This window comes from Phaenicophaeus curvirostris, chromosome 4, assembly GCF_032191515.1.
Source record: "Phaenicophaeus curvirostris isolate KB17595 chromosome 4, BPBGC_Pcur_1.0, whole genome shotgun sequence".
NCBI classification, from domain to species: Eukaryota; Metazoa; Chordata; class Aves; order Cuculiformes; family Cuculidae; genus Phaenicophaeus; species Phaenicophaeus curvirostris.
Window position 1 is genome coordinate 30,248,491 of NC_091395.1, and position 22,894 is coordinate 30,271,384.

The 22,894-nt window shown below is 42.3% G+C and overlaps 1 protein-coding gene across 2 annotated transcripts in view; it reads right to left on the reverse strand.

Annotated features, from left to right (window-relative positions):
* The window catches only part of MMRN1 (multimerin 1), a 47,543-nt gene that overhangs the window by 21,206 nt on the left and 3,443 nt on the right, over nucleotides 1–22,894 (reverse strand). For both annotated transcript variants that reach the window (XM_069855627.1, XM_069855626.1), the window contains exons 2-3: nucleotides 6,769–6,888; nucleotides 4,300–4,406 (exon numbers count right to left, since the gene is read on the reverse strand). In XM_069855627.1, the coding sequence (XP_069711728.1) occupies nucleotides 4,300–4,406; nucleotides 6,769–6,888 (227 nt within the window). The remainder of the gene's footprint in view (nucleotides 1–4,299; nucleotides 4,407–6,768; nucleotides 6,889–22,894) is intronic.

Sequence of the window (22,894 nt, forward strand, 5' to 3'; positions counted from 1 at the left end):
TTCTCAGTCTTTAGTACAGTACAAGCAGAATAACTTGGGTATGGTGACATTATTTTCTGCTTCAAATATTAAACCCTATTCTGGCCATACTGTGAGTTTTCAGGGAAAGAGAATAAAAAGTTGAATCAAGAAATTATCTATGCTTGATCAGCCTCCTGGCAGTATATACGAGGATCAATAGATTACATTTAAGGATGATATAAGGTGCCTGAAATTGTAAATCAGGGCACGGGGGGAACTAACAATTAGGTCAGGAACTCAAAGGAAATTATTATATGGAAGGAAAGTTTCATAGAATTTATTGGAATTGGCTGATATATAATACAAAATCCTCAAATAGCTATACTTTCAATTGCTCCTGTTATCTTTCTGTGGCATGGTTATTGACATGAGTTAATACTTGCATTCAGCCCAATTCATTACACAGGATTTATCAGGTGGTGATGTGATGATATAACCTATGACAAGGGAGTCAACTACTTCCCTGTGATAAAGACCAGTTGGCCGATATCCTTTTATTCTTTCGTTTATCCATCTTTCTGTTTTTCTAAATGTTGTTACTGCTACAGACAACAGATTTTTTTTTATACTATCCATCCTATCTTTCATCCTTCCTATTAAACCAACTGCCCCACTCACAGCTTCACATTGTGGAATACCCAAACCCTTACAGTCTTATTCACGTTTACAATTTCAAGGATATATATTTATCATTGTGTGCTTGTTTTACTAATGCTTTAAAATATTCAGATAAATTAATCCCTGTAAAACCTAGGACACTATCAATTTCTTGGTGCAAACCAGTAATGGAGCAAGCCAATAGTGCATTATACTGCTTCTAAAAGCAGCAAGGACTGGAACCAGTGATTCACACAAAAACTCACCCAGAGACAATTGCTTATATTGTACAGTTGCTAAATTTCATCACTACGTGGGAAAGGTACTTCTAAGGCAAATTTAGAAATTCAGGGCTTTCATTTGTGAAACAAATTTAGAAGAGTCACTGGCAATATAGCTTCTCCTATATCATTCTTCTACTGTGGCTCAGTCCTTTCCCAAAGGAATGACTCTGATGCATCATATGGTGATTAAGCCTTAGGCGCTCCTTGGTCCCACAGCTGAGTTTCCCCATTCTAAACGCTGAAGAGTACCAGATGTGATGCGAACACCAGACAGAAATTTTAAAGCATCTCTTTAGGGAAGATAGCCATCAAATTACTCATATTAAAAAAAGGATGCACTATGCTATGTTTAAGACAAAAATTAAAATATAAAATAAAAATCAGACTTCTAGACCCACCTTGTATGTGCCACTTACAATAACAAAGCCACATGAACTGAAATAAAGCAGCAATTCAAAATGCTGATTAAGGAGTTCTTCCAGTTCCTCTAGAAGCTTCAGGGTCCTGAACATTTCTGAATATCAGGTAACACACAGAGGAATTTAACATTATGCTCCTACCATTTAATATATTGGCCTAGATGTATAATTTATTGTCCCATGTATTTTTAAACACAGCATGCAAAATGATTTCAGGGAATATTAAAATTATGGAAATTGGATCTTTTTCTCTCAATATATTTTTGATGAAGCAGGCGTGACTGAAGGGGAATTCCTGTGGGGAGTACGGTATTTTCCTCCTATTCCCTGCATTTCAAGGTGAATTGCTACCTTTTGTGTCTGCAGCTCACCACACAGAGAACAGCACTCGCTCCTGTGTGGAACGCTTTACAGCCATCTGCTGGAGAAATGATATCACTACCAAGCAAGACCATTCAGTGCTAACAATGGCTATGGCATTGTGAGCAGCTCTGAGAACCAGTCATCTGCTTTAAACACAGCCAAGGTGGATGGTGATAAATTCAAACACATCAAGTCATCTCAGCCTCACTCCACAGCAAAGCTGAATTCTAACACAGCACGATCTACATTTGAAGATGCATCTTCCAGTTCTTGAAGTGATTCATGGCGCACAATATAGTGTTCAAAGACCACGTGCGCATGATCGAACTGAGATTTCTTCCCCTCAGACATTATTACACTCACATTGTTTGCTCCAGCTTAAGGATGAAAATTTAGAATAAAGCCATATTTATTAAAAATGACGCCATGAACTGTGCAACTTAAAAGCCCTCTCATTTTAGCAGCTTTGCTCCCGGCTCAGCATTTGATATTCCCAAATCAAAATAATGATGTTTTATCTGTTGAATTTTCCATATTGTGCTGTTTCATGAGACTTGTGAGAAATTACGTCTGCATTTTTCCCTTCTTAGATAGTTTCTTGTAAAATGCACTTTCCAGGCTGGACTAGGATCTGTTATCTGACTTGGTTATATGTTGCCACATAGGAAGAAAAGTTAGAAACAGTGATCTGAACACATCTCTTCCCAGAGGCTCTTCTGTCTCACTCACTACTACACTGCCTTGAGAAGCACCTGCAACCAAGCAGTTACAATGAGGCTACCAAATATGGTTTACAGATGTCTAGTAATAACTATCAGATGGTGACAAGTGTTTCCTTCTGCTTAGATTGTCAGACTGAAATAGATACGTATAATTTCAGTTGGTTTGAAAGAGAAGCTAAACCAGGAGGTGTTTTGAATTAGCATTTGCTACGAGCAACCCACATCACACTAACCATGCCTTCCCAGGATATAAAACATATTGTCAGATACCCCAGTTCCCCTGGCACAGAAACCCTTCAATAACAGTTCTGTTGAGAAGATCAAGTGCAGAGAGGCCAAGCAAAGCGCACAGCGACTCTGGAGAGCCCCAGTCAGAGCTTACAATGTCTCTCCCTCGACTGCTGTAGAAACAGACACCCTGAACACAAGGCTATTGGGCTCCCAACTGTTCTAGTTCATTAGCTGACATCCCCTCAAGGGAATTGAATAATACAGGCAGGTCTTGTGCTGGTGGTCTTTTCCTCATGGGAGGCAGGATTCCAGAAGCAGGGAAGAAGAGTCTTTCTGACATAACACCTTTCATCCCAACCTCTTTAAGCACATTTACAAGCATTAATTAAATATCCCAGTGCCCCTGTGAGATAAGTGTCATCTCAATTTTCTAGATGGGCAAACCTGGGTATGCAGATTGTAAGTGGCTTCCCCAAGTTATTCAGCAAGCCAGAAGAAGTTAGAGAATAAACCCAGGAGATGCGATTTCAAGCCTGTTCCTGTAACACCTGACAACATTTTCATTTATTGTTATTTTTACACAGATGCCACTACAAATTGAGTTATACAGATTTTTTTTTTTTTTTCTGGTCAATGCTACCCTGTTGTTTTGGTGCCATTTCAATTTTATCAGTTGTAGCCTCCCACTTCAATAATAACTTTTTAATCTATTTTTGCTAATGTTTGCACCTTTTAAAAGCAAACCCTTAAAACACCTCATCCATGCTCACTGGACAGCTTTTCTGACTGGCTGTGTCCCACATTAATATCTGACTCCACGCCCAGCTGCACAGAAAAGGATTTTGCGCCTGATGAGACTGAGGTTCTGGCTCTTCAGCGTTGAAATTTCCCTCCTGGATGTGAATTACAGTGATTTCTCTTCATTCCTCTACATTAATTTTTAATCACTGCCTCTACTTTACCACTGCTGATTGAATTGCCTACCACATCTAATGGCCTTTCTTGTAATATTCATTCATTTAAAACATGTATGCTGACGCAATATCTTCTTTTTCAAGGGCAGCTTGTTTAAGGCCAGCAGCAAAGAAATAGCTATTATACAGATGTTAAACTACAGTATGTTGCCATAAATTTCATCACAAGTGAAGAGGTAAAACACTCTGTTCTGTCAAAAAAGGGCACAGTTATGCAGCGATCATGTGTAACGCCTAATAAAATTCAGTCACTGTTGAAATGAGCAACAAAACTGATACTCAATACAGAGGGAAAAAAGTTGATACATTATTCTATCATGTCTAAAACATATTCTTAGAGCCTGAAACTGAAAGCCAACAGTGTCATCATGCTGTAGATTAATTTTACAGCAAGTATTCAATAGAGAATTTGGATTTAATATCCCCAGCACTGCAATACTCAATAACCAAAAGGTCAAAAGTAGAGATGCACTGAATGCAAACTCTGTATTTTATCAAAATGAAATAAGGCTGAAGATTTTGTGAGTTTTATTGAGAGTGGAAGAGAGGTCTGGTGTGCATTTTTCCTTGTTTTAAATGAACAGGGAGAACTATATTGATTTTCAGTAGAGGCATTTGCTTGCAAATCAGACTGTATTATTCTCTTCTGTTGAAGTGATTAATTCCAAATCATTACAACTCTACGTACCTTTAGGTTGGCAGTTTTGCCCACTGTATCCAGGACAGCACTTCCATTCCAGCGATGTTACTATCTTATGTTTGATTCTGTAGGCTTGGTTTGTCATTGTCTGGGACCTGCAAAACAAGCACGTTCTGCCATACTACCCAGAGGACAATTCTCAGAAGAGCCAGATTGACTTGTAAGAGACTTCTAAATTTTTTTTGTGGGAAAAATATGTTACAACGTCTGTTTCAGTTTGCCATTTTCCAGGCCCATGCACTAAAACCCAATTTCACTTAATATTGAAATCTAATGTTCAGAGAATACAATAAGGCACCCAAACCACAAAGGACAATCTGAACATGTTTAGCAGAGTCATTATCTACAAGCTATATTCAGGCCAATTACTTTTCTAGGTTTCCTGCCTGACCAGAGCTGCGGCAGAAATAAGTACCCAGCAGAAAGATAATAACAAATGTATGTAAAAGGCTGAGGTACTTAATGCCTTCTTTGCCTCAGTCTTTAATTGTAAAGAAAGTTGTTCCGTCTGTGTACAAACCCAGGAGCTAGAGGAGCAAAATGAGGTTCCCATGATCCAAGAGGAGGTGGTCAGAGCCTTGCTAGCCCAACTAGAGACCCACAAGTCTATGGGGCCAGATGGGATTCATCCAAGGGTATTGAAGGAGCTGGCAGATGTGCTGGCCAAACCCCTTTCCATCATCTTCCAACAGTCCTGGAAGACTGGGGAAGTCCCACTGGCCTGGAGGCTGGCTGATGTTGTGCCCATCTACAAGAAGGGTCACAGGGAGGACCCAGGAAACTACAGGCCTGTCAGTCTGACCTCAGTGCCAGGGAAAGTCATGGAACAGGTGATCTTGAGTGCTATTATGAAGCACATGCAAGAGAACTGGGTGCTTAGGCCCAGTCAACATGGGTTCACAACTTGCCAGACTAACCTGATCGCCTTCTATGACAAAGTGACTTGGCTGCTGGATGAGGGAAAGGCTGTGGCTGTGGTCTTCCTGGACTTCAGTAAAGACTTTGACACAGTTTCTCACAGCATTCTGCTTGAGAAACTGTCAGCCTCTGGCCTGGGCAGGCGCACACTCTCCTGGGTGGAAAACTGGTTGGATGGCTGGGCCCAGAGAGTGATGGTAAATGGTGTTAACTCCAGCTGGAGGCCAGTGACAAGTGGAGTTCCCCAGGGCTCAGTGCTGGGTCCAGCTCTGTTCAATGTCTTTATCAGTGACCTGGATGAAGGCATTGAGTGCACCCTTAGCAAGTTTGCGGATGACACTAAGCTGGGTGGAAGTGTTGATCTGCTGGAGGGTAGGGAGGCTCTGCAAAGGGATCTGAACAGGCTGGACCGCTGGGCTGAGTCCAATGGCATGAGGTTTAACAAGGCCAGGTGCCGGGTCCTGCACTTGGGGCACAAAGACCCTGTGCAGCTACAGACTAGAAGTCTGTCTAGAAAGCTGCCTGGAGGAGAGGGACCTGAGGGTGTTGGTTGCCAGCCGACTGAACATGAGCCAGCAGTGTGCCCAGGTGGCCAAGAACGCCAATGGCATCTTGGCTTGTATCAGAAACGGCGTGACCAGCAGGTCCAGGGAGGTTATTCTCCCTCTGTATTCTGCACTGGTGAGACCACTCCTCGAATCCTGTGTTCAGTTCTGGGCCCCTCACCACAAGAAGGATGTTGAGGCTCTGGAGCGAGTCCAGAGAAGAGCAAGAAAGCTGGTGAAGGGGCTGGAGAACAGGCCTTATGAGAGCAGCTGAGAGAGCTGGGGTTGTTTAGCCTGGAGAAGAGGAGGCTGAGGGGAGACCTCATTGCTTTCTACAACTACCTGGAAGGAGGTTGTAGAGAGGAGGGAGCTGGGCTCTTCTCCCAAGTGACAGGGGACAGGACAAGAGGGAATGGCCTCAAGCTCTGCAGGGGGAGATTTAGGCTGCGCATTAGGAAAAAGTTTTTCACGGAAAGGGTCATTGGGCACTGGAACAGGCTGCCCAGGGAGGTGGTTGATTCACCTTCCCTGGAGGTGTTTCCGGTGGGTCTCTTCCAACCTGGTTATTCTATGATTCTATGAAATGTATTTATGCCTTTCAAGGGAAGCCTTTTGCTCCAACAAAGCACAAGCTAGGAAAACTGCACAGAAAGGATGTTCTTTCACACATGTCCTTTAAAGCTTTGTCCATGTGCAGCTTTTCTTGCTGTAACTCCAGAAAAGAAGAACAGGCAGTGGGCTTACTTGAAGACTTTGAACTTATCAGGGAGTGCCTGAGTGAAGGTGTGCCAAGCCTGTACTGTGGAGCTCAAGGAGGCTTCCCAGTTGTGAGCTTTTATACTCTCTATAGGGACATGTTAAGAGGACACCTGAAATCATGCTAATTTACTCCCTCTTGGTTTAATTTTCAATTCTAAAGGCATGTTTGTATTAATTATTCAGATGGTGATAATTAAAGTACTTGAAAATACTCTTTCTTCCTAGTTCTACATACCTCTGAGCACAGGATCCAAGGTGCCAAGTGCAAGGCTTCACTTTGCCTGATGAGAAGGTTTCCAGGTTGTCCACCACCACTGCAGGTACGAGTCTGCTATGAATATAAGCACACCAGTTCCTGTAAGAGAAGGTAAATACAATGAAAATTACAACTGAAGTTTTCTCTAATATGGTGATAGATGATACGTGAAGGGGAAAGTTAAATCCAGAATTTTGAACCCCATATTAACCCATAAGATATGAAAATTAAGTTTGATTTCTCTCAGACTGCCAGCGCAGTCTTGGGCAATTACTTAGTCTTTGCTCCAGCTACCCATTAACAACAAAGAAAACAGTCAATAATTTCTCCATCTCTGCATATATTTATATTGCAAATCTAAATTATTCTTTACAAATGTTTGTGGAGCATCAAGAACAAAGAACCTTTCCTAGATTGCAGTAATGACAGGTCCTAAACTATACCAACACTTCAGACTTTACAAACCACTTATCCAGATTTCAAAGGATTGGTTAGTAAGGTTTTTAACTTTTGCTTTATACTCAGACATTTCTACTCCTCTGCCCTTTCCACAGCAATATTGTGAATGTATGTAGACTGTGTTTTCAGGGCACTTCAAGGTCAAAGCCACACACAGCAATAATATGCCATAGATCCACGCTTACATGTGTCACTGGCTAAGCACTCAGACAAGGAAGTCACACATGAAATAATAAAACTCTTGATCACTGCAGCACAATGCAAGGATAGGATCTGGTGAGCATAAGGCCAGATTTGGTTTTCTTAAAAAGGATTCTAAGGAAGCTGCAAGAAACTGCAAACTGTTAAATCAGATTTTGAAATCAAGAAACTTTGTGAATGTAGAGAACACAATTAAGTAGAAACTATAAACTGAATGATGTTATGGCAAAGAGGCATCAAAACAAAACAGGCTTAAACATAAATTAAAAAAGGGGGGCAGGATGGTGTTTCCGCAAGCATATACTGGGCCAGATTTGGAAGTCTGGGAAACCAGAAATGATTTTAAAAAGTAGTTAAATGATTTCATGAAAGAACATATCATTAGGGTGTTCTTGGGTTTGGGGGGGAGGGGGGAGGAACACTCTGGTGGTGGTTGTTGTTCAGGTTTTTGTAATGTAAAATTGTAGCTATAACCTTTATCTCCAGATGCAGCTTGGAAGGCATCCTGAAGAAAGTATTATTGCATTTCTGCCAGTGGAACAAATGTCTCTTTGGTCAAGTAGTGATTTTTTTCCCTTCCCTTGACTTAGGACAGCCTTTCTCTGGGTCATACACTATTCTCTTGTACATGCTGAAATGTATTTCATTTTTGACTTGGCAAGTTAAGAAAAAGGCATAGTCCTGTTGCAAGTCATGTTGTAGAGCTGGTGAACTTGGAAGTAGCTCTATCCCAATATTTGGGTATGAGAACTTAAAGTTCATCTTCCTGGGTCATGTTTTGCTGCTAACTTTTGCTTCCAGTTGTAGTAGTTCTGTTAGTGCTTCATGATACACTAAATAAATATTTATTTTCTTTCCCCAGCTGGCCCTGAAATCAGTATCTTGCTATGGGCTGCTTACAGTGGAAATCAAAATACAATTAAGACCAGATTAGTTCCATTTACTTAACTAGCATTAGTACAGATTTACACTGCTTCAAACAAGAGCAATGGCATAAGACACAACATAGTATCAGCATCTGTCCTTAAGTGATTGCTTTTGTCTACTGAGATCCTACCAGTGCACTTGCATTAAATTCAGCAGTGATTTACTTGGAAAATAATTCCTGACAAAAAAGCAGCATAACCTAGGAAGCCAGATGTTAAGTAAGACCAACAGAATGAACCAGCAGTATTTCTGATGCTTGTATCATATTGTGGTGCACCCTCACACACTTATTGTTTAATTGATGAATAATGAGCCTCATACAAAATGGATTTTTATTGAGTCTCTTTGATCCTATTTTGCTCACTCTCTTTCCACTTCCTTGAAAATTTTAATTAGGATAAAATTTCTTTTTCATTGGGTATAAAAAGGTTGTGCTTTTTGTTTGATGCTTCCTTTATGTTCTGTCTCCTCTAGCCATTGCCTTTTGTCTGTGCGTATAAATTAGAGACTCCATAAACAAATATTTGTTAAAAATTAAACACAGCTCTCAACCATAAGCTTGAAGATTAGGTATTCTTCTCACTGACTCTCTGGAAGCCAAAAGCAACTCTATTCAAGTTCAAGACATAAAATCAGCAGAATCAAAAGAGACTTAAATCTTTTGAGTTTTACAGAGGAATCATGAAGTTATTTACATCATCCCTCTGGCAGGGGCATATGAGTTCTTTACAGTCTTGTGTAGGCTGAGAACATAGAGACTAGAAGTGACTAGATAATTACAACATTTGCAGTCAAATATTTTCAGCAGTTAAAGGGCTTGTAGCTCCATCCCTTCCAGCCCATCTTTGCAGCAGCAAGGGAGAATAAGCATTCCCTCTTGCCAAGCATTCAGTAAGAGTAGGACACAGCAGGGCACTTAGTTCCTTCACAAGCACAACTAGGAGGGTAGCTCTTCCGTGAGGCTTCCGGGCTGAGCACCATGGAGCAGCAAGAGCAGAGTTTCTCCCAAACAGAAGATGAGCCAGGAGCGGAGGGCCAACCACACAAGCTAGGCACTGACCTCCCCAGCAGCACACATTACGACAGCACCAGAGACAACAAGCAGCATTAGGGTGACAGATACAGGTCGATTAGGAGTCCAGCAAGTATCAGGCAGAGACAAGGTAACCACTCAGTTCCAGGAGAACAAGCACCATTACGAGGAGAAGAGGCTCAAGCCTGGGCTTAAACGGAGCCCTTGGGCAATGAGTGTGGGTGGAGGTTCCAGGTGGGGCTGCCCAGAGCAACTAGGGCTTCTTAGCTTGCCAGGACATTACCACTGAGCTCCTTGCTCACAACAGGCAGAAGATGTCTACAGCTGTAGCAAGGGTTCTGTTTATTCATACCCAAGGCTGAAAACTGCATTTTTCTCAAAGTGCCGTACAAAGATTTAAATATATATACACGCACACACACACACACATATATATATTAGTGTATGAGTGTGATATTAAATGGTTTTTTAACAGATGCCAAAAGCGATTCTGGGCCAGACTGACAATGGCCTGTTTGGGAGAAACTCTGACTAAGCTTGGTGGTTTGCTTACGATTTGCTTATGATTTAAACTTGGTGTAGAGAATGTAAACATCTAAATTCCCGAATAACTCTCAGCAATTAAATGATAATATATAAGGTCTGATCTAAAGACCTCTGAAGTGATAACAACACATCAAGCAGTTAGGCAGTACCACACCTCTGTTACTATTGCAAGTTAGCCCTCTGGGAAGTGAGGAACTAAGAGCTAACACATTGGGCAGCTGGGTGCTAAGTTTGCAACTGCTGCAAAGCAAGAACCCAAATACAGGAGTCAGATTTTAAAATCTGGGCCATGTTGTTCCAGTGGTGAGGTTAGGACTCAAGCTCGTAGTTCCCTAGCCTGTGCCCTACCCTCCCATGCAGACCAGACAGCTCACCAGAGAAAGGGATTAAACAGAAGACATATTGTGTTGTCAGTGACGACCTTTCCTGCAGTGCACATGGTTGGGGTATAATTTTTGGTAATCAAATTCTATTTTCCATCTGAGCAGATGAAATTTGATCAATGAAAAGATAAAACAATGAAAACAGGCATAAAAAGCAGTTGTAAAATATATGAAAGCACTGAAATACAGAGTTCAGTTTAAAAAAAAAACCACTACTTTTTAAAATTCATTATGCAAATCCACTAATTATAATTATTATTGAGGGTGGCTAGCTTCAAGGTAACAGCTATTGCTATTGCTCTTGAAATTATCCATTTGGAAATGCCCTGCAAAGGAAAATGTGGTATAATAAATCCCAAATGTAACAGTTAAACTCTTGGTTTCTAAAGATAGTCTGAACTCAGCCTGTGGTCTCTATCAAAACTTGAACTCAACTTGAGCAAAGTGTTTCTGTTTAAAATATTTAACTAATTCTTAAGCTATATTAGTGCAATATCTGAAGCTGTGGTTCTCACATGACCCAGCAACCTTCTATCAGGCTAAATTGGAGAAAATATTCTCAGCAAAAGAGCCCCTGGTGTGACTTGTAATTAGGTTTATGCTACCAATGAAATAAGCTCATTAAGAGATGTTAAGAATGTAAATATAATTTTGAAATCAAATTCTCTGAAAAAATGTAGATTTGGAAATAGAAGATGAAGCGTGGCAGAAGAACTATGACAGGCAGTGTTAATGCGAAGGCAGAACAGAAGACAACTGATTTGCATAACAGGAGTTTAAACCTGAAAATCCTCTTTACCCTCTACGGAATAATATATTCCAGATCAGCAACACAGACTTCTAACATGCAGATTTTGCTGAGAGCTGCAGGAGCCTGGTGTTTCTTTTGCATTGAACCTGATTTCAATCAGGAATGCTGTATTTAAAAACAAAACAAAATCCTCACAACATACACAGAAATCCAGCCTGGAAAGGCTGGTGCAAATCCCTGGTTGGCATAAAGCCCATGTGACAGATTTCATCCTTGTCTTGTATGTACTGGCCATGAAAACCCACTGGTAACAAGGCATGGGACAGTACCTCTGAGTCCTCATGTCTTTGAAACTGCCTCTTTGCTTGCTATATTTGCAGCATTATATCCAGCTCAGATTAAAATACGGCTATCCCAACTCTGCGTGAAGTGAAATTTGACCCTATTTGAGAAGGAGGGCAAAGCATGAAGACCAGCATTTGTTTCTTTTGCAACCACTAAGCATGTCTATACTGAAGCCTTGGCAGACCTGAGTCCTCTGTGGTTTATGGCACAGATTACAAATTCCAAGTCCTGAGCAGCTAATGGGCCATGGAGCCTACCTGGGTGGCTGGAGCAAAGCACCTACAACTGGAAGGGCATTAGAGGGACCCAAACAGTGCCATTAAGCCTGTCTTTAGCTTTTGGGATCCTACACATCCCATAGAGCTTACTCAGATCTTGCATTAATACCCTCTTGGAAAAGTTTTTTTCTTTTCTACTTACACCAGTCCTCTTTCTTTTTCCACAGAAAAAAACCCATTGCTGTGAAGCATTTCTCTCTTTCCACAGCTGGCCAGAAAACAGAAAGGATGCAGCTTGAAGATACCTGTGAAACATTAGTAGTTTCAGGGCAATTGTAAGCAGGGACTGCCTGCACTATGTCCATGGCAAGAAACCCAGTGCCCTGCCTACATAAGTATGTACCAATATTACATGTGTTTCCCTTTGCTGGAAAAAAAATTTCTTATTTCTGACAATGTAAGACAGATGACGGCAGTGTTCAGCTGATTCATCCTCAGTGATTCACATAAAGCTCACGATATGGGAGAGTGTATGTACATATATATATATATGTATTTGGTGTGAATTACTGGGCAACATCTTGCAACTTCAAAGGGATGTGATTCCCCGCAAAAAGCAACTCCTCTCTCTGCAAAAGGAAGCCATGTGGCCTGTGAAAACCTACCCTGTGATGCACAGCTAGGAGACAAATAGGAGGTAGTCTCAGCAGTAGTCATTTACTTATTCTTTTTGAGGATTTCTTACGCAGCAAATACGGTTTCTTGATCTGCTGCACAGATTTCTGAAGCTGGCCTCAACATTACACAGAATTGTAGAATGGTTTGGGTTGGAAGGGACCTTAAAGATCATCCAGTTCCACCCCCGCGCCATGGGCAGGGACACCTCCCACCAGACCAGGCAGCTCAAGGCCCCGTCCAACCTGGCCTTGAACACCTCCAGGGATGGGGCAGCCACAGTTCCCCTGGGCAACCCGTGCCAGTGCCTCAATACCCTCATCGTGAAGAATTTCTTCCTAACGTCTAGTCTAAATCTTCACGCCTCCAATTTTAAAGCCATTCCCCCTAGTCCTATCAGTACATGCCCTTGTATGAAGTCCCTCCCCCGCTTTCTTGTAGCCCCTTCAGGTACTGGAAGGTCGCTGTAAGATTTCCTCGGAGCCTTTTCTTCTCCAGGCTGAACAACCCCAACTCTTTCAGCCCGTCCCCATTTGAGGCGGGTTAAGAAAGTTAAGAAATCACACGATGAGGAACACCCCGCTCGGTTGGAAGCACCGTGCATCCCTTCCTCCCCATTCAGGGGCCACTCAAGAGCCTTAAAGCTCTTCATCGCTTCGCCGCCCTCTCCAGACCCTCCCCTAACCCGCTGTTCGCGAGGCTTCTGCCCTGCTCCACCGCCGCCCCGCTGGGCATCCCGCCCCCGGCGCCAGGACCGCGGGGCTCTGCCCCCGCGCTGCCGGAGAGCGAGGGGCGGCGCTGCCGCGCACGGCCGGCAGGGGGCGCCCGGCGCTCCCGGCGCCGTGCGGCTGCTGATCCCGCCGGCAGGGGCCGGGGCCTGTGGGTTCGGTACAGACCGGGGCGCGGCTCCACCGCGGCTGGGCACCCGGGGGCGGGTGGGGGGAGCCTGAAGGAAGGAGAGGGCTCCCCCTTGAGTCATAGAATCACCGGGTTGGAAAAGACCCCTTGGATAATCAAGTCCAACCATTCATATCTGCCACTAAACCATGCCCCTCAGCACCTCGTCCACCCGTGCCTTAAACACCTCCAGGGAAGGTGACTCAACCACCTCCCTGGGCAGCCTCTGCCAGTGCCCAATGACCCTTTCCATGATTTTTTTTTTTTCCTTAGGTCAAGCCTGAACCTCCACTGGCACAGCTTGAGGCCATTCCCCCTTGTCCTCTCCCTTGTCACTTGGGAGAAGAGGCCAGCTCCCTCCTCTCTACAACCTCCTTTCAGGTAGTTGTAGAGAGCAATGAGGTCTCCCCTCAGCCTCCTCTTCTCTAGGCTAAACAACCCCAGCTCTCTCAGCTGCTCCTCATAAGGCCTGTTCTCCAGCCCCTTCCTCAGCTTTGTTGCTCTTCTCTGGACTCGCTCCAGAGCCTCAACATCCTTCTTGTGGTGAGGGGTGAACTGAACACAGGATTCGAGGAGTGGTCTCACCAGTGCCGAGTACAGAGGGAGAATAACCTCCCTGGACCTGCTGGTCACGCCGTTTCTGATACAAGCCAAGATGCCATTGGCGTTCTTGGCCACCTGGGCACACTGCTGGCTCATGTTCTGTCGACTGGCAACCAACGCCCCCAGGTCTTTCTCCTCCAGGCAGCTTTCCAGCCAGTCTTCTCCTAGTCTGTAGCACTGCATAGGGTTGTTGTGCCCCAAGTGCAGGACCCGGCATTTGGCCTTGTTAAACCTCATGCCATTGGACTCAGCCCAGCGGTCCAGCCTGTTCAGATCCCTCTGTAAAGCCTCCCTACCCTCCAGCAGATTGACACTTCCACCCAGCTTAGTGTCATCTGCAAACTTGCTAAGGATGCACTCAATGCCTTCATCCAGGTCACTGATAAAGACATTGAACAGAGCTGGACCCAGCACTGAGCCCTGGGGAACACCATTAGTGACCGGCCTCCAGCTGGAGTTAACTCCATTTACCACAAATCTTTGGTCCCATTCATCCAACCAGTTTTGCACCCTTGTTGTTTTGGGTTTTTTTATTAGTATTGTTTTTTTTTCAAAAAAAGGAAAAAGTGTAATTACCACAAATCACAAAGGACTAAAGCATTAATAAAGAATTACTAGAATTACAGAAATCAATATATGTTGTACTTGGATGACTTATAAATATAGGAACTGTAAGTTTTGTGTAAGAGAAATGGCCTGATGGATGACCCTGGAGTTTTTCGGATCCCTACACATTGGTGAGGGTTTCACCAGGTCATAGAATCATAGAATCATAAAATCATAGAATAATTTGGTTTGGGAGGGACCTTAAAGATCATCTAGTTCCAACCCCACTGCCATGAGCAAGGACACGTCTCACTAGATCAGGCTGCCCAAAGCCCTATCCAACCTGGCCTTGAACAACCAGACGTGTCCCTTACCAGTGACGCCACTGACCAAAGGTAATGAAAATAAGGAGCTGGACTGACTGATATCTCTGATGTTGTCACTCCAGAATGGACTATGAGAGTATGAGAGGAATGGGTTATAATTGGAGCTCCATGTCAGCTGATCTGAGACCCTCACTGATGTCAACATCATACAAACACCCGATCATCTCCAAAAACTTCACTTACAGAAACCTCATGGAAATATAGAATCATAGAACCATAGAATAGTTTGGGTTGGGAGGGACCTTAAAGATCATCTAGTCCCAGCCCCCCTGCCTTGGGCAGGGACACAGCATACATCCGTAAAGACTTTATCACTGAACTCCAGACAGGTTGCATAGTCCCTCGCAAACCCTTGTAGGATATTAATATTGGTGTAAACTTAAGCTTATACCCTTGACTTAGAATTGTAACATTACAGGTAATAAGCTAACTGTTTCAGTGCAGTTCTGGGTCCTACTATGTCTCTATCAGGGAGTCACAGGAGGGCAGCAAAAGGAGAAAATAAATGTGTTTAACTCCTTGCTGTGACTGCTGGTGAAGGCAGCTGGTCTGTGACAGTGTTGTTCTGTGTACATTTGCAGTCAATGGAAATGTTTCTATTGAACTTCAACAGGCTTTGTACTAGTCCTCTTCCTGAATAAAATGTCCAGCACACAGCTGTATAAACACACTGTGCAATGCGGGAGCAACTGGCTCACAGGCCAAGCTCAAAAGGTCATAGTGAATGGGGTTACATCGGGCTGGCAACCAGTCACCAGAGGAGTTCTGCAGGGACCCATCCTAGGACCAGCATTCTTTAACATCTCCATGAATGACCTGAGTGCAGGACTTAAAGGTTTAGTGACCAAGTTTGTGGATGGCACAAAACTATGGAGGGCTGCTGACATTCTTGAGGGTGGAGACCCTGCATAGGGATTTGGACAAATTGGAGAGCTGGGTGATTGCCAATTGCATTAAGTTTAACACAGGAAAGTGCCAGATTTTGCACCTGGAACACAGCAGCCCTGGATATACATACAGACTGGGGAGCGAGAGGCTAGAGAGCAGCCCTGTAGAAAAGGATCTGGGGGTTTTGATCAACGGCACATTGAACACCAGCCAACAGTGTGCCCTGGCAGCTAAGAGGGCCAACTGTGTCCTGTGGTGCAGCAAGCATGACATTGCTAGCTGATCGAGGGAGGCGTTTGTCCCACTGTTCTCTACTCCACGCTGCTGTGCTCCCTCCTTGAGTACTGTGTACCATTTTGAGTGCCACAGCATAAAAAGGATATAAAGCCACTGAAGAGTGTCCAGAAGCGGGCCACAAACTTGGTGAAGGGTTTAGAGGGGAAGCCATATGAAGAGCTGCTAAAGTCACTTGGTCTGTCCAGCTTGGAGAAAAGGAGGGTGAGGGGAGACCTTGTCACAGTTTACTGCTTCCTCACAAGGGAAGGAGGAAGGGCAGGCACTAATCTCTTCTCTTTGGTGACCAGTGATATAACCTGAGGGAAAGGCAGGAAGATGTGGGAGGTTTAGGTTGGATATTAGGAAAAGATTCTTCACTCAGGGGGCGCTGGAACAGGCTCACCAGGGAAGTAGCATGGCACCAAGCCTGACAGTATTCAAGAAGCTCTTGGACAATGAACTCAGACACATGGTGTGAATGTTGGGGTTGTCCTATGCAGGAACAGGCTTTGGACTCAGTGGTCTCTGTGGGTCCCTTTCAACTCAGGACATTCTATGATTCTTGATGCTGTGAAGCCCAATGCTGCAGAAAAGCAAACAATTTACACTAACATTAAAAAATTTTAGTTTCCTTATGGTGAGAGGGTGAGTGGAAATTTACAAGACAGCATGCTTGCACTTTAAACTGTTCTTCGGGAATGTTGCCAAGGAAAAAACAAACCAGTATTCCCAAAAACTGCCAGTTGCAGAGCATCAGGTATACCTGTCCACCTTTACTTCCACTTGCTTGTAAGCACAGGTCCTTGTAAGTGGTCCAGAAGCTACTCAACAGGAACAGTGGTGGCAGCCAGGCCACAAAGGGTATAGATTTTGTTCTGCTCCTTTAATATTATATCTGAAAATGAGTTATTTTTATCTGTGAGTAAAATTAGATTGCCTAGCTTTTAATAGAAATGCACAACTGAATATCACTGAATCATGAAAATAAGATTATTGTGTTGCTCAAGGAATACAAAAGGACCCAGGGCTGGAACTGGTTTTAAAATCCATGCACAGTTTGGTGGTTGTGCCTCATTTGCATTGTATTCAGCTTATTGGTATTTCACAGATTAGTTTATGAAATGCTAATCTTGATTCTACACATTTTCATTTTATGTTGTCCTTTACACCTCAGCAAAGAGGATGTAGAAAGATACTACAAACATTTGGAGCCAGAAGATGCCTTGTGAGTAGAGGCTGAAGGACCAGGTCTTGTTCAGGCTGGGGAAGAGAAGGCTTTGAGGGCACCTAACAGCAACCCCCCAGGCCCTACAGGGAGACTACTGAGAAGTTGGACCTAAGCTGTTCTAAGCAAAACATGGCAGGAGGACAGCAGACAACAGGTCATGTTGAAGCAAGAGAGGTTTGGACTGAATATGAGAAACTTGTTCTCCATGAGGACACACAGGCAGTAGAGCAGGGCCCAGAGAGGTTGTGTAATCACCGGCCCAGAGCATGGAACTTAGTACCAGACTGGATCAAGCCCCAAGCATCCTGGTCTGATCTCACACCCGGCAATGCTGTGAGCAGGAGGTCAGACTAGAGACTTTCAGGGGTCCCTTCCAACTTGAGTGATTCTGTTGTTCTGTGTACCTGTGATGTCTGCTTATGTATCTATCTCCTCCGAGTAGCATGATCATTCTTCTGAATACAGTAGGTTAAGTGCATCCATACATAAAATCATATGATGACATGATGTGGAAGAAATATTTTTTTTTTTTTGTAAGCTAGGATCTTTCCCAGTCTGAAAGACTATTACACAAAGATCAAAGTACGGGCCCTGAATTTAGGTTACATAAAAGTACATTGCTGTGATATATTTTCAATTTGCTTTAAACAACATGCCAAGTTTGGATGTGGAGAGATAATGTTTATTGACATAATGTAAAAATTCAGATTATAAGGATGGCAAGCACCCTCATAAGGTTTTTTTGCTATTGCATGTGAGACCAGATTTTGGTTTCAGCAACTTCCTTTAAAATCCACTAGGTGACTACAGAGACCTCTCTCCTTTTTCATACTAGTGACACAGTGAATTCTATATCTTTACATGACGGTGAGTCACCTTTCAAAAATATAAGCCCTATTTCAGGGAGAAACTATAAACCCGAACCAAGATGAGTTACTTTTTAAGTTCACTACATTGCTTCCTTTGCTCTATAATGTACAAATCTCAGCTGAAATAAAAATTCAGTACTCACTAGGGATTGACCATAAACAAATCAAATTGGGAAACCTGGACATCCTCTGAAAAGTTTATTTGATATGCAATATAATATAGTATGAGATGGGAAAATATGTTATGGGATATGTTTTTAGCCCTGAGAAACAGCTGAATTTTTGACACTGAAGTATCAGGTGGGGCGTGTCATACCATTTGTTTAATGGGTTTTTTTCAGGACTCGAGGTCCTGACATTTTGTCCTGTCTATTACAAAACAGAAATTCTGCTCTCATCATTCATTTCCTTGGTTTTTTTGTATGTACAATGCTGAAGCCTTGGACTGTTAACAGACTCTTTGTCTCATCTAAATTTTTATTTACTGTCGTGACCAACAGTGTGGCCTACCTTGTGCTGCACAAATGAATTCATAATTTCCCTTTACCTAGCATGCTGCCGATTTATTTTAGCATTTAAAAGGTTATCTTGTTGTGAACCAAATCAGCTCCAGCTCTTCTAGGCCTTATCTTCGTCTCCCTGTTCAGAGCCCTTGAAAATAAACTCTCTCACATATAGAAATTAGACATTAGAGAAGTTGCCCATCAATGTGCTTTGAGAATAATTCAGTAAAACACATTTGAAAACCCAGGCAAACTGTTCCTCAAAAGGGAACATTCTGCATTTTTTCCTCTGGAACATAAATATATTTACCGTCATCTAACTGGCCCAGAGTACAAAATTAATTGAACTAGTTCTGGTCTAGTTTACTGACACCGATTCTTAGATGCCCTTCAGTGATACTGGTTTTCACTGGTTTGTTAGTCAACAGAAAAGGAGTTTGTAGTATGTCAATAATGGCTTCTCTCCTTTGTGAGATACTAATCAAAAAGCAAGAGCCTTCAAGTGACAAAATGAAAATGTTAAAAAAGAAGATCCCAGTTCCAGGGGTGAATGTTGTTCTTTAATCTGTTTACAGTGTTAGTTTGGGAAGCTTCTCTTTTCTTCTTTAGATTTATTAATGGTTAAATTACTTGCCAGTTGCTTTGTGCCTGATTTGTCACTTACTCGTGGAAAGCTATATATTTATACTGTCACTGACTAATTTCTTTTGGGGCTCTTTCAAAAAAATGGATCTGAGTCCAAGTCCATGAAATCCAAGATGATTTTTTTTTTTGCCAGGCTTTTCCTCATGACCTATGGTGTTAGTTGCTAGAAGTAAGAATATGGAAGAGATGCTTTGAGATTTGGCAGAAAAATTGTCTTTTAAAACACTTGCATTCTCTCACTGACAACACAAATAAAGCCTTTGGAAAACATACGGGGGCACATTGCTGCTCTCCTTTTCCTTGCCACTTCTATTCTAGGAGTTAGTGCCAATTTTCTAAAGTGTTACTTGTGTTCAGTTTTGTAAGAATGCATATTTTCAGTGTAGACTTCATCAAATGTTTCTAGTGTGCCTTAATGAAATGCCACAGAGCTGCATGTTTGCAGTGGCTGTGAGGAAAACAAACTGTGTCCAGTTTGTTACAGTAATCCTAGCATATGCGGTAGGGATGGAAAAGAGTATTCCTAATCCTCACTGTTCCCATGGCAGATGAATCAAAGAGCAAGAGCAAAGATAAGCATGAGCATTAATGCAACAGTTAGTGTAATGTGATGATCAGAATCTTTTATTATATTGTTTTAAAAAAAATCAGAAGTCATCTATACAGTAATGTCTTAGCTGAATCTGATCACAGAAAAACTAAATAACCAGGCTCTGAGGAGGCTAACAGAAAAAGATGCTGGGGCTTTTTGTCTTTTATAAGTACCTTCTGCATCTCAAAAGCAACCTGGATAGAGAGATGATTTTTTCCCCACTATTATGTTTCCTGAGCTACTGAAAACAGTCTGTCATGACCCTGCCTTCCCTTCATTGCTGAAAGGCTCCCTCGGAAAAACGGAACTCTGGATTTTGTTATTTCCTGAATTTTTGTCTAGTTTTCTGAAACTATTTTATCACCCACAGTTACAAATTGTACGGACATATGTTTACTATTTCTTCTCTCCCTGAAAGACAAAACATCCCACAGGTCTATGGAAGGTAGTGCAAGCTGGGTAAGCCATCTACCACAATGCTTCCTTACTGCCCAAGTACTGGAATTGCTTGAAAGGTGACTGCCGCAATGGAGCAGAAAGACCCCGTAATTCATTCTGTGCATGAGACATCAGCAATAGAAAAGATTTCATCAATGTGTGGGGTATAATAGCACTGATATAAACAAGAAGATTATGAATTGCATGGCCCATGCGCAACTCTTGCCCTGTACCAGTACTGCTGTTCATTGTGCAGTAGTACCTAATCTTCACAATGCAATAAAGTGTTTTGCTACTTCACACTGCAGTCTCTGTCATCTGTTAACTGTTTTACTTCTGTGATCAGCAGAAGACAGCACTAATCTCTATATATTTGCATTGAAATTCTCTTTTGACAGTTACATTTTCTTGGTACTGTGCCACATGCATCATTATGGAACTGCATAAATATATCCTTTGCCTCACTTATTCTCTGGATGAAATAGCAACAAAGTAGTGAATTCCAGCACTTAGGTGAACAATTTGCTTTAGGTCGTTAGGGCTGCAATGGGAGTAACATTGCATTCAGCATGTATAGGAAAATTAGATTCTGGACTTACAGCCAAGCATGAGAAGGGCATTCAAGGTGCAGCTGGACAAGAGGATCTTATTGCAAAGGGCTTCTGCGTGGCTGGAATACAACATTATGAGGGAAAGCAAGCACTGCTTGTCAAACATCCTCTGACACTTAGCTGCCAAGGCAACTCAAGTGCCAGTATAAAAAGTTCCTCCTTCCAGGTCATAGTGAATATACCTAGCGAGGCAGAAACCGAAGTCATGCGTGACTTTAGTTATTGTAAATGCACAATGATGCAAAATCTTAAGAAATTGATTTTGAGAATTGTTCTCTCTGCTCCATTAAAAAGTGACATGATCAAAAGAGACTGTGAACCTTGTATTAACTAGGTAGTTAAATCAGTTTTTAACATGGCTTGTGTATTTGAACCATCTGCCAAGCTTAACCGTTCATTTTAATTTGTCAGTACGTTGGAAATTCTACGGAGCTGATATAAGCAAAAGCAATTTCCAGGCAGAAATGCAGAGGTCTCATTATGAGAATGAAATATATCAGCACTTCCACCACATGCGACAGCTAAACAAATCTGTCCCTGATGCTGACTTTGTTAAACCCTTCTGCACTTAGTAATAAAATACTGGCACTTCACCACTACCCAAAGTAATGGCAGGGAAAGTCTATGAAGACCCTCAGTGGATTCATGATAATTGGAAAATGTGTAATATAAACATACTAAGAGAAAAAAATAATGTACAACTGTCCAACAACGTGAAGATAGTGTGGTTAATTTACAGCCTGAATGAATGTCTGATGTATTCAAGAGTTGCCTTGAATAGTAATTAATAAAAATTGATTCAGAATGGAAGAATGAATATGCTAGTCTCAGGACTTAGCCTCAGACTTGCTTCATAGCATCACTGTTATTTAAGCTGCTTTATACAGTGAAATACTGCAATTCTCTCCAGAAGCTAAAAAAGGTGTATCTCTTATGAACTGAACTGAAAAGAATGTGTCATTCATTTTCTTCTTTGACACCAAATTTGCACTTACAATTAATGTCATACAGCTCTATTTTCTAGCATTTCTTTATTCATTGGTATGGATGGCATGAAAAATCTGAGATAGGTAGACACAAAGAAAAAGATGCATGCTTTTTTTTTGTAGAGGTGTAAGCCCTATATTTCAGATCTTCAGTCAAATTGTTTACTAGGAGTGAAAAAAAGGAATTTTCTTTCAGCTCAGTCGATTCCAGATGTATTTCTTATGAAGTTTCCTTATTCTTCTGAAAGCTTGAATGCAGCCCCTCCCAGAATGGAGGATACTTCACCAGTGAAACCATTCTTCTGAGATGGTTTGAGAGTAGGTATCTACAGAATCTATAAATAATATCCTCATGCACCTATTCTCAGGTTAACTATAAAATTGTTCCACTGCAATGCAAAACCAAGATTTCCTTGCATTTTCTTTCCAGTGAAGAACAGGGAAGAGTTTAGTGGATTAGGGATAAGGATATGCCCAATATTTAGCACCACATTGAGATATGATATAGAGAGGTTCAAAGCCAAGCTTCGCCTTACTAACAGCAGAATCTTGAATCTGGAAGCTTTAGCCCTACTGATTGTACTCGTCAGGTGATTGCCTGTTGCAGTACGTCTCTGCCCCTAGAAGTTCTGCCAGGACCTCAAGAGCCAACCTGAAATAAGTATTTAAAAAAAAGTCATGATCTTTGGCAAATATGGTTCTGTTTCAGTAGGAAAATAACAATTAATTGTCTTGAGAGGTTTAATAGGACATTTCTTTCAAAAAAAAAAAAGTGGAAACTTGTCAGGACCTTGATGGGATCCTGATCATGGGCTCAGGAGCCCCACCGAAGTTCGCCAGAGGGCTACATTGCTCCTGTGCCAATCCTGACCTGTAAATTGACCTGCAATCCTGTCCTACTTTTGATCTTGCCCCATCACTTACCCAGTGATCACTGAACTATGTCTTAGCCTGGTCGCTATCACCAGACCTGATCGTGACTCAATGATTTACCTTCCCAGCTTGGTCTTAGCACTGCAGCATCACCACAGCTGTGCCTGGCAGTTTGGGCTCTGGGGTTATGCTAGCTGCCATAGGTGTGCACCTTCTCTGCCATGCT